Here is a 14,496-nt window from a genome sequence, read left to right as displayed (position 1 = left end):
GATAGCTCATTGAATGAGCACACGATAGATAGCTCACCATTCGTTTCAGCTGCAGACTGCCGATCTGAGGGATGAGGAATGGAGCGACAGAGAGTAGAGTCATCAGCAAAGAGATAGAGAGGATTTTCAAGAGAGTCAGAGAGATCATTGATGAAGACCAGAAAAAGCACAGGGCCCAGATAGCTCATTGAATGAGAACACGATAGATAGCTCACCATTCTTTTTAAAATGACTGGATGCTGTGCCATTGGATGCAATAATCGATCAGAGAAGGATTTCAAAATGTATTGATTCCAAAATGTATAGAAATTGGGAAAATAGTTATTCGTCTGAGATGGAAACCGACATCGGGTCGTTTCTGTGCCAGGTAACTTGTACTCCCATGTGTACATTTGTGTGTGGTGCTTCATCATCATCATCATCATCATCATCATCATCATCATCCAGCCATTTCCATGCTTGCATGTGTAAGCCGAGATTCACCTAATGGCTGCTTTCCAGGCTGTACGATCCTTTGCTAGCCATCTTGTTAGTCCTTTAACTCTGAGATCATCCCTCAGCAGCTCATTCCATGTTTTCCTCGGATGACCTCTAACTCTCCTTCCATTCATATTTATACACCTCTTCACACCGCTGGCCTCTCCCATCCTTTCCACATGTTTGAACCACATCAACCTACCCCTACGCAAAACCTCTAATGCTCTCTCTATACCTAACCTATCTCTTAATTCCACATTTGGTTTTCTATCCTTCAGTGTAACATTACACATGCATCTCACCATTCTCATTTCATTTTGTTCACACCTGTCACGTGGTGCTGTAATCATATTGTAGTTGGCTGTTGAGTGCAAGTCATAAAAAGACATAAATCATCATCAAAACATCTATAGATAATTTGCCATACTAGTACACCCGTTTCCTACGTGGGTGGCAGGAAGGACCATTCATCTCTGGGATCTATAGATTACAGTACATCTTTGGTTGGGCCTCAAGAACATAGGGGGTGGAGGGTTGTGTCATTTACCACGTTTCTTGTAGAGTGCTCACCAAGTGGCTTAAACATTCAAGCAAGCACTCCATTCAAAACAGTTGATGAGGAACGGTTTGCTTGGCAAGCGCTAACATACCCCGAGTTTTCTTCCTTTCAGTTTTGTATTAAACAGCAATAGTGACTGGTGGCGTGAGTACCAGTTCACTGGTAATTCCCTGTTTGTCGTAAAAGGCGGCAAAAAGGGTTGGCGGCAGGAAAGGCATCCGGCCGTAAAACATTGCATCAAAAAGGGGACCGAAAAACAACAACAACCACGGTTCCCGAAAAAGGCCAACCCCCGCTTTGCTGGGAAAAATGGCCTCTAAAGGTGGTTTTTATATTAGTGACTGTTTCAAAAGGCCCCATGAAAAACGCCAAGTTTGTGGAAGGAAGGGTCATGCTATTAACCCTTGTGAGGTATATAGATTACAGGAGATCTTCGCTCAGTTCCTTAAGTCAAATTTGCCTCACAGGTGTTGGGATTCTTCCAAATGTATTTGAGTTTAGTGTTAAACAGCATTAGCGATTGTTTAAAAAGGTAATCATGTGTGTTTATTGTTTATAATATTTTTACTTCTGGTATCTGCTGGTGCTCACACGAAACACCATGATAAGCTATTTATATACGTTGACACAGCATTGTTAGCATGGGTTAACATGCCATAGTCCATGACATGGTTAATTCCTAAATAATTCAGGATCCATTTACCATTGGCCTCACCTTGTAGCATAACAGTATTTTGTTTTGAAAAAAATATATATATATTGGAATCAGAGGAGTGGGGAGAAAGGGGAGGATGGGAAAATGAGAAGAGAGTAATAGTTTGTATTAATGAGCTGTGGGGAAAGGGAAACCATGGAAGATGAGAGATTAATGGGAATCAAAAAGAATGAAGGATTACATGCACTGTGTGCATGTTTTCAGTGGCACAGCACATGTGTTAAAAGAAATGAAGATTTGGAAAAATGTCCCCTTCACTGATGACTCATGTCCATTTTAATGCAGCTCTCTTTTATTCCTTCCTTGTTCTTTCTAAGTTTCTTCTTTCCTGTTATGTTCTATTGCAAAGAAAAACTTTCCCTTTCCATTGCTTCTCAAGGGCTGGCAGGATGGCCTCGAGGTACACGTACACACACTCGTCGTTTAGCTGTCTAGCCTGGGTTTGAATCCCGACCCAGCTATAAACGGTCGTCCCGGCGTTTCACAGACAGGATTGGATGAGGGTGATTCATCAACGTGTGTGCCATTCCCCGATGGACGCTAAGCCGGGGGTCCTGTATGCTCACATTAGTTGATGTACATTAAATATCCCATGTTATCCTTCGCCAAGAGAGGCGAGTTATCACTGGCATCCTTGTAAAAGTGCAAATTCCTGCTCTGACTAACTGCTGGGAAGGCAATGGCAAACCACCCAGTATCACCCTTGCCAAGCAGCTAAGGATCTGCCTTCTGGCAGAACGCAATCAACCAATATTCTCAAGGTCTGTCTTTTTTTTTTTTTTCATTCACAGTTATCTTTTCTACTTCTCTACTCTCTTGATGTGCGCATCTGGCATGGATGGTGTGTCTCCATTTCTTTTTCACTTTCCTTCCACTCCTTTCAAATTTCTGCATTCTGTCACTACCTATGACAAGGTGATTCTACTCTCTCGTTCTGTACACCTCAAATTAGGTACTTATCAGTGGGAACCTGTACTCGCTGACCTATGTTAACTAACCTGTGAGGAGATAATTATTATAAGTGCAGTATTTCTGATGTGAGAGAGGAGCAGGGACCATCGTTCTTCTGCAATAGCCTTCCGGACACCGATTAATGGCACATTAAGGAGTCCAGTGGTATAAGGAAAGGGGCTGGCTTTTTAATGTATTTGTTTTTGCCACTTTGGTGTCAAGCACAGGTATCAGAAGAAAAGGGGTGTTAATGTGAAAGCTAATTGCCTCCTATGGTGCACTGGAGTACTGCGGGTGAAGCACGAAGACGGAAAGTGATGTGGGAAACACTTGGCTCTCCTGACCGGCTGTTTTAATTGTCCAGGTGGACACTGGCCATATAGCTATTGCCACTGATTGGCTTGCAGTTGAACCATTGATTGAGGCCCTTTGGTTTGGTTGAGAGGTACACAAGGATACACAAGGAACTTTGGTGCAGGAGTAGGCCATTCAACCCATCATGCCTGTGCTGCATCAACCCCCAATATCATCATCCATCCATACACAAGCTAATATCCCCATACCCCTCCATCCCCAATGCATGCAGGTACCTATCTAGTTCCCATTTAAACTCATTTAAACCACCCCTTCCACAGGCACTATTCCTGTACCGGATGGTTCAACTGCAAGCCTTCTAGGCCTTGGGAGACATCACTCAAACTATGTCGTGTGTGTAGTTTGTGTTCTCGTCTTAGTTTTTGGAGAGTTGTGGACAGGCTAGTTTATGGCTGGCTACCTGTTGAATATGGCATTTGTGGGGTATTTGTGGTGCTATATTATTGTGAAACCATAACAGTGGTGTACAATCTCTTCTCTTGGGCACCCCTCCCCCACCACACCCCCTTGCCCACACCTCCAAATGTCTCTCAATTCATTTATTCAGTAAATTATTGTGTTGTAGCGGTTACCTGAAGCATGACACAATCACCTTGCACCGGCCGATGACGTAACCGGCGGGCGGTTACTTGCCCGGACTCGCCCGGACGTGTCCGGACTTGCCTTGCCCGGGCGGACTCTCGATTTGCATACCACGCCCTGTTGAGAGGCGTAGCTGACTTATATGCATACCACGCCCCGCCTGAGAGGCGTGGCTTTTGTGTGGTGAACTTTTGATATAAATTGCCGCCCGTGTTAACGGGCTATTCAGTGCTTTTGAGTTCTTTCGAGTTGAGCTAGAATAAATAGCTCAGTGAAACTTCGTTCCTGGTGTTGTTCATTTTGTCCGGCTTTATCGTGCGAGCATAGCTCCACAATTGGTGACCCCTTTTCAAGAACATGGCGATGGAGTCATCTGTAGCTTTGAAGCTCCCTGGCTTTTGGGAATCGCACACAGCCGTCTGGTTCGCCCAAGCGGATTCTCAATTCGCCCTGCGGAACATTACGGAGGACACGACGCGCTACCACCATGTGGTCTCCACGCTCAACGCCCCCACTGCTGCCCGGGTCCTGAGCTTCCTACAGAACCCGCCGAACGCCGACAAATACGGCGCGCTCAAAGGCCTACTCCTCGGTGCGTTTGGTCTCACGGAGACAGAACGCGCACGACAACTGCTCAACCTCCCGGAGCTGGGTGAGGCCCATCCATCCGAACGCATGGACCACATGCTTGCTCTACTCGGCGACCACAGCCCAGATTTCCTCTACCGCGAGCTGTTCCTCCGGCAGCTACCCGGGCAGGTACGATTAGCTTTGGCTAATTCGCCCATCACGGACCCTCGCGCCCTGGCCAAAGAGGCTGATAAATTTTTCTCGGCCAGGCGACACGTCGGAGTGGCCGCCTGGAACCCTGGGCCGACCGAGGCAACGCCCGCGCCACGACCCGCGCCACCACCGGCCGAGTTAGCGCCACTGGTGGCAGCAGCCGCCGCGACGCCCCATCGACCGAACCCGACGCGACCGCCGGAGCCTCCACCAGCGCGGACCATGTACTACTACCACGCCAGGTTCGGGCAGAAGGCCAGAACGTGCCGCCCACCGTGCACTTTCGGCAGGTCGGGAAACGACCAGGCCGGCGCTCGCTGCCTGCCATGAGCGTCGGCCATTCAGGCAGCCTTCTGTTTATTACGGACACAGCGTCCGGGCGGCGTTTTTTGTGCGACCCCGGCGCTCAGCTGAGCGTGATACCCGCCTCGGTGCAGGGCAAACAGGCTGCGCTTTGCGGCACCGCCTTGGTCGCCGCAAACGTCTCCTCCATCCGCACCTTCGGTTCGCGCAGCGTCGCATTCTGCTTTGGGGGCCAGCGCTTCAGGTGGGACATCATCACGGCGAACGTGCCCATGGCCTTGCTGGGTGCAGATTTTCTGTGCGCGCATGGGCTTTTGGTGGACGTCAAACGGCGTCGGCTCATCAACGCGGAGACCTTCAGCTCGCTCGCTTTCTCATGAGCGGCTCCGCACCAACCAAGCTAGCCTGCGCGCTCCCGGCCGCGGACGATTTCACCCGCCTGCTCGCCGAGTTTCCCGCCCTCATGCAGCCGACGTTTTCGGCTGTCGCCGTCAAACACGGCGTCGAACACCACATCCCGACCACAGGTCCACCGGTCTACGCCAGGGCTCGTCGCCTCGACCCAACCAAACTCGCCGTGCCGAAGGCGGAATTCGACGCGCTGGAGCGATTGGGCATTGTGCGGTGCTCGAGTAGCGCGTGGGCCTCGGCCCTGCACATCGTGCCCCACCCCTGCACATCGTGCCCAAACCGGGTGGCGGATGGCGACCATGCGGCGATTACCGCCGCCTCAACGACGCCACCACCCCCGACCGGTACCCGATACCACACATACAGGACGTTTCCGCCTGTTTGGTGGGGCGGGTGATCTTTTCCAAGGTCGACCTCATTCGGGGCTACCACCAGGTACCCGTCCGGCCGGCTGATGTGCCGAAGACGGCGGTAATTACACCTTTTGGCCTCCCCGAGTTCCTTCGCATGCCGTTCGGCCTTAAGAACGCGGCCCAGGCCTTCCAGCGGCTGATGCACAGCGTGCCGCGCGACTTCACCTTCCTTTTCGTCTACTTGGACGATATTCTCGTCGCCAGCACTTCCCGGGCGGAGCACCTCATCCACCTGCGCACGCTTTTTGAGCGCCTCGGCCAGCACGGCCTCATCATCAACCCGGCGAAATGCCAGTTTGGCGTAACGGCCGTCGACTTCCTGGGGCACCGCATCACGAAGCGCTGGGCCGTCCCGCTGTCTACCAAGGTGGAGGCAGTCACAAGTTTCCCGCGCCCCCGCTCCATCAAGGCCCGACAGGAATTTTTGGGGATGGTAAATTTCTACCACCGGTTCGTGCCTCGCGCCGCCCAACTCATGCGCCCCCTGTACGAAGCCCTCCGGGGCAAGCCGGCCAAGCACGACGTCGTCTGGTCAGCAGCAATGGACGCGGCCTTTAAAAGCTCAAAGCGGGCCCTCGCCGACGCAACACTGCTCGCTCACCCGGTGCTCAACGCTCCCATCGCCCTCACCACGGATGCCTCCGACTACGCGGTGGGCGCCGTACATGAGCAATGGGTGAATGGGGTTTGGCAGCCACTCGCTTTTTTCAGCCGGCAACTCCGGCCGAACGAGCTCAAATATAGCACGTTTGACCGTGAGCTCCTCGGTCTACACCTGGCCGTTCGCCATTTCCGCCACCTCCTGGAGGGCCCGACCCTTCACGGCGTTCGTCGACCACAAGCCGTTGGTTTACGCAATGGCCAAGGTCATGGAGCCGTGGTCCGCCCGCCAACAGCGCCACCTCTCCGCCGTGTCGGAGTTTACCACGGACATCCGGCACGTCGCTGGCAAAGACAACGCCGTGGCCGACTGTCTTTCTCGGGCCAGCGCGAACGCGGTCCACCTCGGCGTGGACTTCGCGCTTATGGCAGCGGACCAAACCACCGACACCACAGTGCAAGCCCTCCGGGCGGCGGACACGGGCCTCCGCCTGGCCGACATCCCCTTTGCATACACTGTCCTGCTCTGCGACGTCTCCCAAGGCCAGCCTCGCCCCATCGTGCCCGTTACCTGGCAACGCCGCATCTTCGCCTCCCTCCACGGCCTTTCCCACCCGGGCCGGAAAGCTTTCCAGAAGCTGGTGTCGGCGTGATTCGTCTGGCACGGCCTTCGACGGGACGTCCGCGATTGGACCAGCACCTGCACAGCCTGCCAACAGGCCAAGGTCCACCGACACACCCAGGCCCCGCTGGCACCTTTCACCGTGCCCGAACGACGTTTCGACCACGTCAACGTGGACCTAGTGGGCCCCCTCCCCCCATCAGGTGGTTTCACACACCTGCTCACCATGGTGGACAGGACCACCAGGTGGCCGGAGGCCGTTCCCCTCGTCTCCACCACCACCGCCGACGTGGCGCGGGCTTTCATCGCCACCTGGGTCGCCCGCTTCGGCACACCGGCGGACATCTCGTCGGACCGCGGACCGCAGTTCACCTCTGAGCTGTGGGGCGCGGTCGCCCGCAACCTGGGGGTCAAGCTCAACCGTACTACGGCCTACCACCCCCAAGCCAACGGGTTGTGCGAGCGATTCCACCGCTCTATGAAGGCCGCGCTCATGGCCGGCCTTCAGGACGGCGGTTGGGCCGACCGGCTGCCGTGGGTCCTTTTGGGCCTCCGCACGGCCCCCAAGGAGGACCTCCGGGCGTCCACCGCCGAGCTTGTCTACGGTCAGGCGCTACGCGTCCCGGGCGAATTCGTGCCTGACGCTACCAATCCCTGGTCCGCAGCTCACCAGCGCTCGGACCTCCAGGAGACCGCCCGACGGTTTGCCCCCGTGCTAACGTCCCACCACGGTGACCCCCAGTCCTACGTCCCTCCAGCGCTTCGCACAGCGGAGTATGTTTTTGTGCGTCATGACGCACATCAGGGGCCACTCCGGCCGCCGTACGACGGGCCCTTCCGGGTCCTGCGATGGGACGACAAGTCGTTCGTCATCGACATCGGCGGCAGGTCGGACCGGATTGCGGTGGACCGCCTCAAGCTGGCGCACGTGGACATCGACCAATCGCCACGGTTGGCCCTTCCGCCGCGGCGAGGCTGCCCCCCGTCCACGGTGCCCCCCACTCGACCACCCACCACCACACCGGACCCCCCCCCCCCCACGACCCGACAGGGGTCGCTTCGGCCGGGTCATCAGGACCCCCCTTAAATTGACCCTGCCGGTGCAAGTCGATTCTGGGGGGATGTGTGTAGCGGCTACCGCTGGGTATACACAATCGCCTTGCACCTACCGAGGACGCGGAGCGATCACCATGCCGGGCTCGCCCAGGATGCCCGGGCATGCCCGCTGTCGATTTGCCAGGCCTCGTCCGGGACGCCCGGGCGCGCCCGGGCATGCCCGCTCTCGACTTGCCAGGCCTCGTCCGGGACACCCGGGCATGCCCGCTCTCGACTTGCCAGGCCTCGTCCAGGACGCCCGGGCACGCCCCCTCTCGCCTTTCCCGGGCAAACGCTCCGGGATAATGTGTATATATATTGCTGCCCGATAAACGGGCTTTTCAGAGTACCCGAGTTGATTTGACACAATAAAGAAACTCGGACGAATTCCAGCTTTTTGTCGCGTCCATTCTTTCGATTTACGTTGGAGCATAGCTCCTACAGCATGATATTTGAAAAAGTTATGGACGAGTTATGACAAAACTAGGTTGGGTGTGTGATAAGAACAAGCCGATTAGATGTTGTTTCAGGTCTGGATCCAGATCCGGCCTATCAGTGGGATACGAAATGTAAACTGTTCAGCCTGACGGAGGTATGGGTGCTACCGAGTGCCGTTCTACTTACCCCATGCACGAGAAGTGGAAAGCAGGGTTAAGCAATTGGTCTGTCCTTGTGATATTATGATAATCAGTTTTTGATTGAGGAACAACTTGTTTAAATCGAATCTTATATATTGAACACGAATCAGAACATGAATAGGAAGACAATTTTGCCATTTTGCCATGCTTTGGTTCTTAATTTGTCCCAACTTTGCATGCCCAGAGAGACGTGAAATAATATTTTTTATTCTGCCTGCTTGGCAGTCAAACAAAATAGAAAATAATTCCCAACAGGAAACTTTATAATGGACACAAACAACAGGCACGAATAGCGAATGTAATGTGTTAGTTAGCGTGATATAATAGATGCTGAAGAAAATTGAGGTAGAACCCGTATTTTTTGATTTATACCCCTCGAAACCTCTTTAAACCTTTATTTTAAATTGAATTATGTATTTCAACACTGTATAAACACAAATCGCCTTGATAACACTTCCTATATTGTTATGCAACATTAGAGGGCATGGCATGTGATACAGTACAGTATTGGGGTGAAGAAGAAGCTTCCATTGACCGTGTACATCTTTGGTGATCAATAAAGCCTCTATCTCCTAAACTGCGACTCAACATTGTCTTTTCAGTGTATGTGTAAGACTGCTTCAGTTGTGCTAAACTTCTAGATTTTTAAATAAAACAATCTTTAACATGTTGACTGCCAACTCTTATAGTATACATTACTCCCATTTGCAAGCCAAGTATCCATGTGTATAGACTATTAGACTAGTGCTGTATTTTCAAATTTTACCCTTCTATGAGCAAATGTAAGTTCATTTCTTCTCCATTGCTGGGGAAGCTCCATGTTGTGAGGCAGTTGAACAAGCTTTTCGTATAGTACGTATTGGCCTTAGGCTTCATGTCTTCATGCCTCACCTTCAGGCCGTTTCGGAAAAATTAGCCCAGGTTTTTTAATACAGTAGTATCGTTTTCGTAATAATATAATAATAATAACGTTAATAATAATAAGATAGTAAATATAATCGTAACACTGCAATCCTTTTGTCGTGACTGCAAAGTTACTGGATTGAAGCGGTGTATGGTTCATGGATGAATCAATGAGAAGCAGTGTACTGATTATTGTGGGAGTAAGGAATTAGCCTTGGTTTATTAATGCAGTAACATCGTCTTCGTAATAATAATAATGACGTTAATAATAATATAGTAAATATAATCGTAATGCTGCAATCCCTTTGTCGTGACTGCAATGTTGCTGGATTGAAGCGGTGTATGGTTGGTTCATTGTTGACTCGAAACATATAGAATAAACCAGTGTCTCAATACAATCTCTTTACTTTCATGGTGACAGACAGCTTAGATACTTAGAGTACTTCAAAAAAATTCAATACATTATTTGCTAACTGGTATCCCCACCCAGGTCATATTATCCTGTTCAACTGAAGTATCAAACAAGGCCGGCTACGCCGCTGTTAAACTTTCAGTCTTGTTTTAGCACTAAATCGATGTTGGTATTATGTTATTGCTAATGGTACCACATGTTGAGTACCACAATCCTGTGTTGAGTACCACATGGTTTTTAATATTTTTTGCTACTTGTCATTACCCCTCAAAATGGCATGTATGAATGCAGAATAAGTGGCAAAACTTCTCATGGAGACCGATAATGATGATCATGATTATTACATAGATTATTACATAGATTTATGTTCACCGACATTCATCTGGCACAGCCAGATGAATCTGGCACAGCAGCATATTCATCTGGCGCAGCAGCATATTCTGTTTACAATACAATAGCGTAATCTTTTATACTAGAATACTCTAAATGGTACATAATGGTACTACTTAATGGTCTTAATGGTCTTAATGGTCTTAATACTCTTAACTTCGCCCCCCCTACCCCCCGCCTTCCCATGCCTCCTCCCCCCAAGCCCTCTCCCTCCCACGGATCTTCCGTTGTCCCTGTTTTCTCTGCTGTTGTACTTCTGTGCTTCCTTATCTCTCCCCATCTTGTCTCCCACTCCCTTTTTAACTCAACTGGACTATGTCCAGCTGAGTTTTTGTCGACACCCAGTGTCCGTCGTCCGTCATCCGTCTGTCTGTCTGTCATCTGTGAACAATTCGACGTCTACGCTCTAAAAGTCACAAATATTGATTAAATTTGATGAAACTTGTTATGCAGCATCTTTAAGACATAAACTAGTTTGGGATTGCATTTGGGCACTGCACGCCCAAAAATGGGCTCGGCAGGGCGGCCATATTGAAAAATCAATTTTTGTCATGTATTTTTAGCACATATAAACTATATAGTTTGTGGTTCTATTATGCATATTCTAACCATATTAATATAGCCTGGTTGAGTTCAGGTTCCCTGGAACCTCTAGTTTGTATGTTTTGTGTGTCCGTTCGTTGTTGTTTCTTGCGATTGATGTTAGCTCTTACACGAGCCTTGATCTTGTATACAAAAAAAAAAAAATGGTAGCATGTGGTACACACAGCACTACGAGTATACTCGTAGTCGGCAGTCAACGTGTTAAGATCATTATTTCATTAAAATTGAAGGAAATACGTGAACACTGAGCAGCGTATTATGTTGTATAAACTCTCTCGTTTGTGTAAATATTTGTAGATGTAGGGTGATTAACCGAGGATTTCCCATCTTTTGTACAATTGATCGGCCCCCTGTTATTCTGTTTTCACTGTTGCACACCCCAGAGGTAAAAACCGATAACCTTAGCCGTGTTAAAGGAGTTTGCTTATTTTAGCGGTTGAGATCAACGAGGAGGCAAAACCACTCAGCTGTCCTTGCCACCAGCTTGCAACTAGACGTTCCATCGGATGCCACGGCAGTGCTGGGAAAGTCTTTTCGTTTTTGGGAAAGTCAAACATTTTTGCATTGTTCCTATTTGAAATGCCTCTATTTGCCGGCATTTGAGATTTGTGTTGTACACGTACAGATTTACAAAATCTCAGTGTGATGTAATTGCCTAATTAGGAGGTTGCAAAATGTACGTGTGAAGTCTATTTGCTCCGGGCGGTTAGTTTGCCACGTTTGTCAACCATCTTGAGTTGCTTTTTGATACGTCCTGAAAGTCCTTCCTTATTAATTCCTGCTTATTATTGCTCATCTCATCCAGTTTGATGTGCAAAAGTAATTGATGTAATTTTATTTTTGGCAGTGTTCGGTCAAAATGTCGTTTGCTTATTTTGTGATATTTGTTTTCATATACAAAGCTCTGTGTACATGTACCGTATTTGTACATCCCTTGGAAACATTAAGTTGAAGAGCAGATAGTGATTGCTTTTAACATTTGAAATGTCTTTGTAATCATGAGGAATATGTATATTTTTAAAATTCTAATCCCATCTTTTCATGCCTCAGTTTCCTACCAGTTGCAGAAAATGAGAACGTCTTCACCAGAGTACAGAAATCCTTGTCCATGGACAGCCTTCAGCCACACCCTGAGCGTGGTCAGAGTCTTTTGCCGAAAATAAACCTTCTGATGCAGGAAGAGTTAAAGTCTGTGCCCATGTGAGTATAAACTGATCAGGACAATCTGACCCAACTTGACTACTACTGAGGATTTATATTCGGGCCTCTGCATGACGACTGCTTGTTACTCATCCGACATGAGGGCTTTCAAATTTGTCTTCTAGTTCTGTCATAGCTGCAGTTCAGTTTTCCAATTCTATTTGGATGCACCATGCTTTGCCTGTAATTACAAATTTTACCAATAGAAGATGTGTAACTTTGAGAATTTGGTGAAAGCCGCCATAGAAATGTCACAATACCCTTTAATTGAGTCGATAGATGCATTTATTTTACGAGTCGTGCAGATTGCATTAAATACAAATAAAAAAGGAGGAGTGAGGCTCGTGCAAGGTGTAAAATGAACATGAATCCATTCTATCTTAATTAAAAAGCAGTAGGACGAGTCTTGGTCATACGGAATGGCATGATTTCGAGAGTACTTTGAGAAAGCTGTGATCTGCACTTCATCTGGACTTCATGTGGCTGATTCTTTGCAAGAATAGGCCTTTGTTTTGGAATATGGCTGGTTGTATGGCTAAGAGATCTGCACACTTGCCTTGAACTTGTCATGCATGTGTTCGACTTTAGGCCCAGCTATAAACTGCTATAAACTGCCCAGCTATAAACTGCCCAGCTATAAACACACAGGCCGCCAGCTATAAACTGAAAACCTTTTATTTTTTTTTTATTTTTTTTTTTTTATTAAGTGTCACACTCGGACTCAATGTTGCTCCCAGGTATCACAAACAACAACTTGGAGAATTGCAGTGCAATACGCGTGACCAGTAATTCGTTGGTCTGATATAAAAAAATTTTTTCTTTTTTTTTCTTTTTTTCAGGCAACGAACGTGTTGCGTTTACACAACGCCTTTACACAACGCGTTGTTGCGTGTGCGCAACACAACGTGTGCAACGCAACGTGCGTTGTGCGTTGTGCAACGTGTGCACAACGTGTGCAACGTGTGCGCAACGTGTGCGTGTGTGTGCGTGTTGCGTGTTGTGTTGCGTTGTTTACACAACGCGTTACACAACGTTTACACAACGCGGTGTTGCGTTGCGTGTTGAGAGCGTTTCAGTGGCAACATACTACTACTACATGCAACATACTACATACTACTACTACAACATACTACATACTACTACTACAACAAACTACATACGAACATACTATATACACCTCTAAAGGTGGTTTTTATAAACTGCCATCCCAGTGTTTTACCTTGTTATTGAAAGACTTTGGCCAAGCCTAGCCTGGCCAACCCCACAATAAAGTGGGAATAATTGTGGCCGTTAAAGAAGAATAAGTAGGGCTTTGTTTTGGATTAGTAGTCACAATGACACTGCTAATCTAATAAATGGTTTGTCGATGTTACGTGCAAAGCGCCAGGAAAAGTAAAAATGTAAAAAAAATTTAATCCGGAAAAGTACACATTTTCTGGTCCAGGAGATGTATTGGAAGCACAGATCCTTTTTAGACTGAAATGTGCAGTGTTTGGCTGCAGCATGGTGTCAAATTTTATCTTTGGCAATTCCTTGGGTATTGAGGATGTGTATAAGCTTCCAATGTTAAGTCACGTTGCTTGAAACTGCAGAAGCGTTTTTTTGTGCATTCAATTCTCAGGTTTCAAGTTTTACGAACATATTTTTTGTAGTGATAAAAGGCAAACGTTTTCCCATTTTGTTTTCCTTTGTGGCCTGTCATTGCTTTTCAGGTACGTGAAATCGCGCACATCATGTGACCAAGTTAATGCAGTCATACTGCAGATTAACATTGCATTGGCTGCCAAATACTCGTGCCTACGACAGGGGAATGGTGCACGGTTCAAGTCACAAATTAGCCACTACCAGAAACAAGAGACAAAAGAGACGACAGGTTTTCATTTTTAAAAATTTTTTTTTTGATATGCATTCATGATTTTCATCTTTGTGCGGGTTGCTGTCACTGATCACACACAGGCCGCCACTAATCGCATGATTGGCACTTCCAAAAACCTCCAGCTTAGCAGTACTTCGATGAAATATTGTGCCATCTTGACCAATCAAATTTGCCACTCGCTCTCTCAGCATTTGGCAATATCGAGATTCTGGCAAAATGGCTGCTTAAAATAGTTCAATTTTTACATTATATATATTGTATGTGTGTGTGTATGTATATTATTGTTGCAGTTTTGAGAATAAAGGCAAACCCCCCTCTTAGGTAGTTGCACCACAACATGTAGCCTCGCTTAGTTCAGTTATTTCTTATTAAATGTTAAGTATTGTCTCCTTTCCTGTGTTAGTATGCGTTGATGCAGGCAAGTAAGTGTAGGCCTCATTGGGTTGGAATGCCATGTGCTTGGGCCTGGAACAAGTCTGGGAGGCCCGAAGGAGGAGCTAAAGGGGAGTGGCCAACAGCGGCAAACAGCCAATGGGAGCTAAAGGGGAGTGGCCAGCGACGGCAGCCAGGGGAGGTGCTTGGAACATT

At 48.3% G+C, this 14,496-nt stretch overlaps 1 protein-coding gene across 2 annotated transcripts in view; it reads left to right on the top strand.

The window, feature by feature from the left end:
• Nucleotides 1-14,496, top strand: part of LOC137429804 (SKA complex subunit 1) — a 97,941-nt gene that overhangs the window by 58,338 nt on the left and 25,107 nt on the right. For both annotated transcript variants that reach the window (XR_010984950.2, XM_068120060.2), the window contains exons 5-6: nt 11,883-12,032; nt 13,745-13,905. Coding sequence is in view for 1 of the 2 variants with exons in the window: in XM_068120060.2 (XP_067976161.2) it covers nt 11,883-12,032; nt 13,745-13,905 (311 nt within the window). In the remaining variant the exon portion in view is untranslated. The remainder of the gene's footprint in view (nt 1-11,882; nt 12,033-13,744; nt 13,906-14,496) is intronic.

The sequence above is a fragment of the Myxine glutinosa genome, chromosome 6 (assembly GCF_964187855.1).
Source record: "Myxine glutinosa chromosome 6, kmMyxGlut1.1, whole genome shotgun sequence".
Classification (NCBI taxonomy): domain Eukaryota; kingdom Metazoa; phylum Chordata; class Myxini; order Myxiniformes; family Myxinidae; genus Myxine; species Myxine glutinosa.
This window is presented reverse-complemented; position numbering and strand designations above follow the sequence as displayed.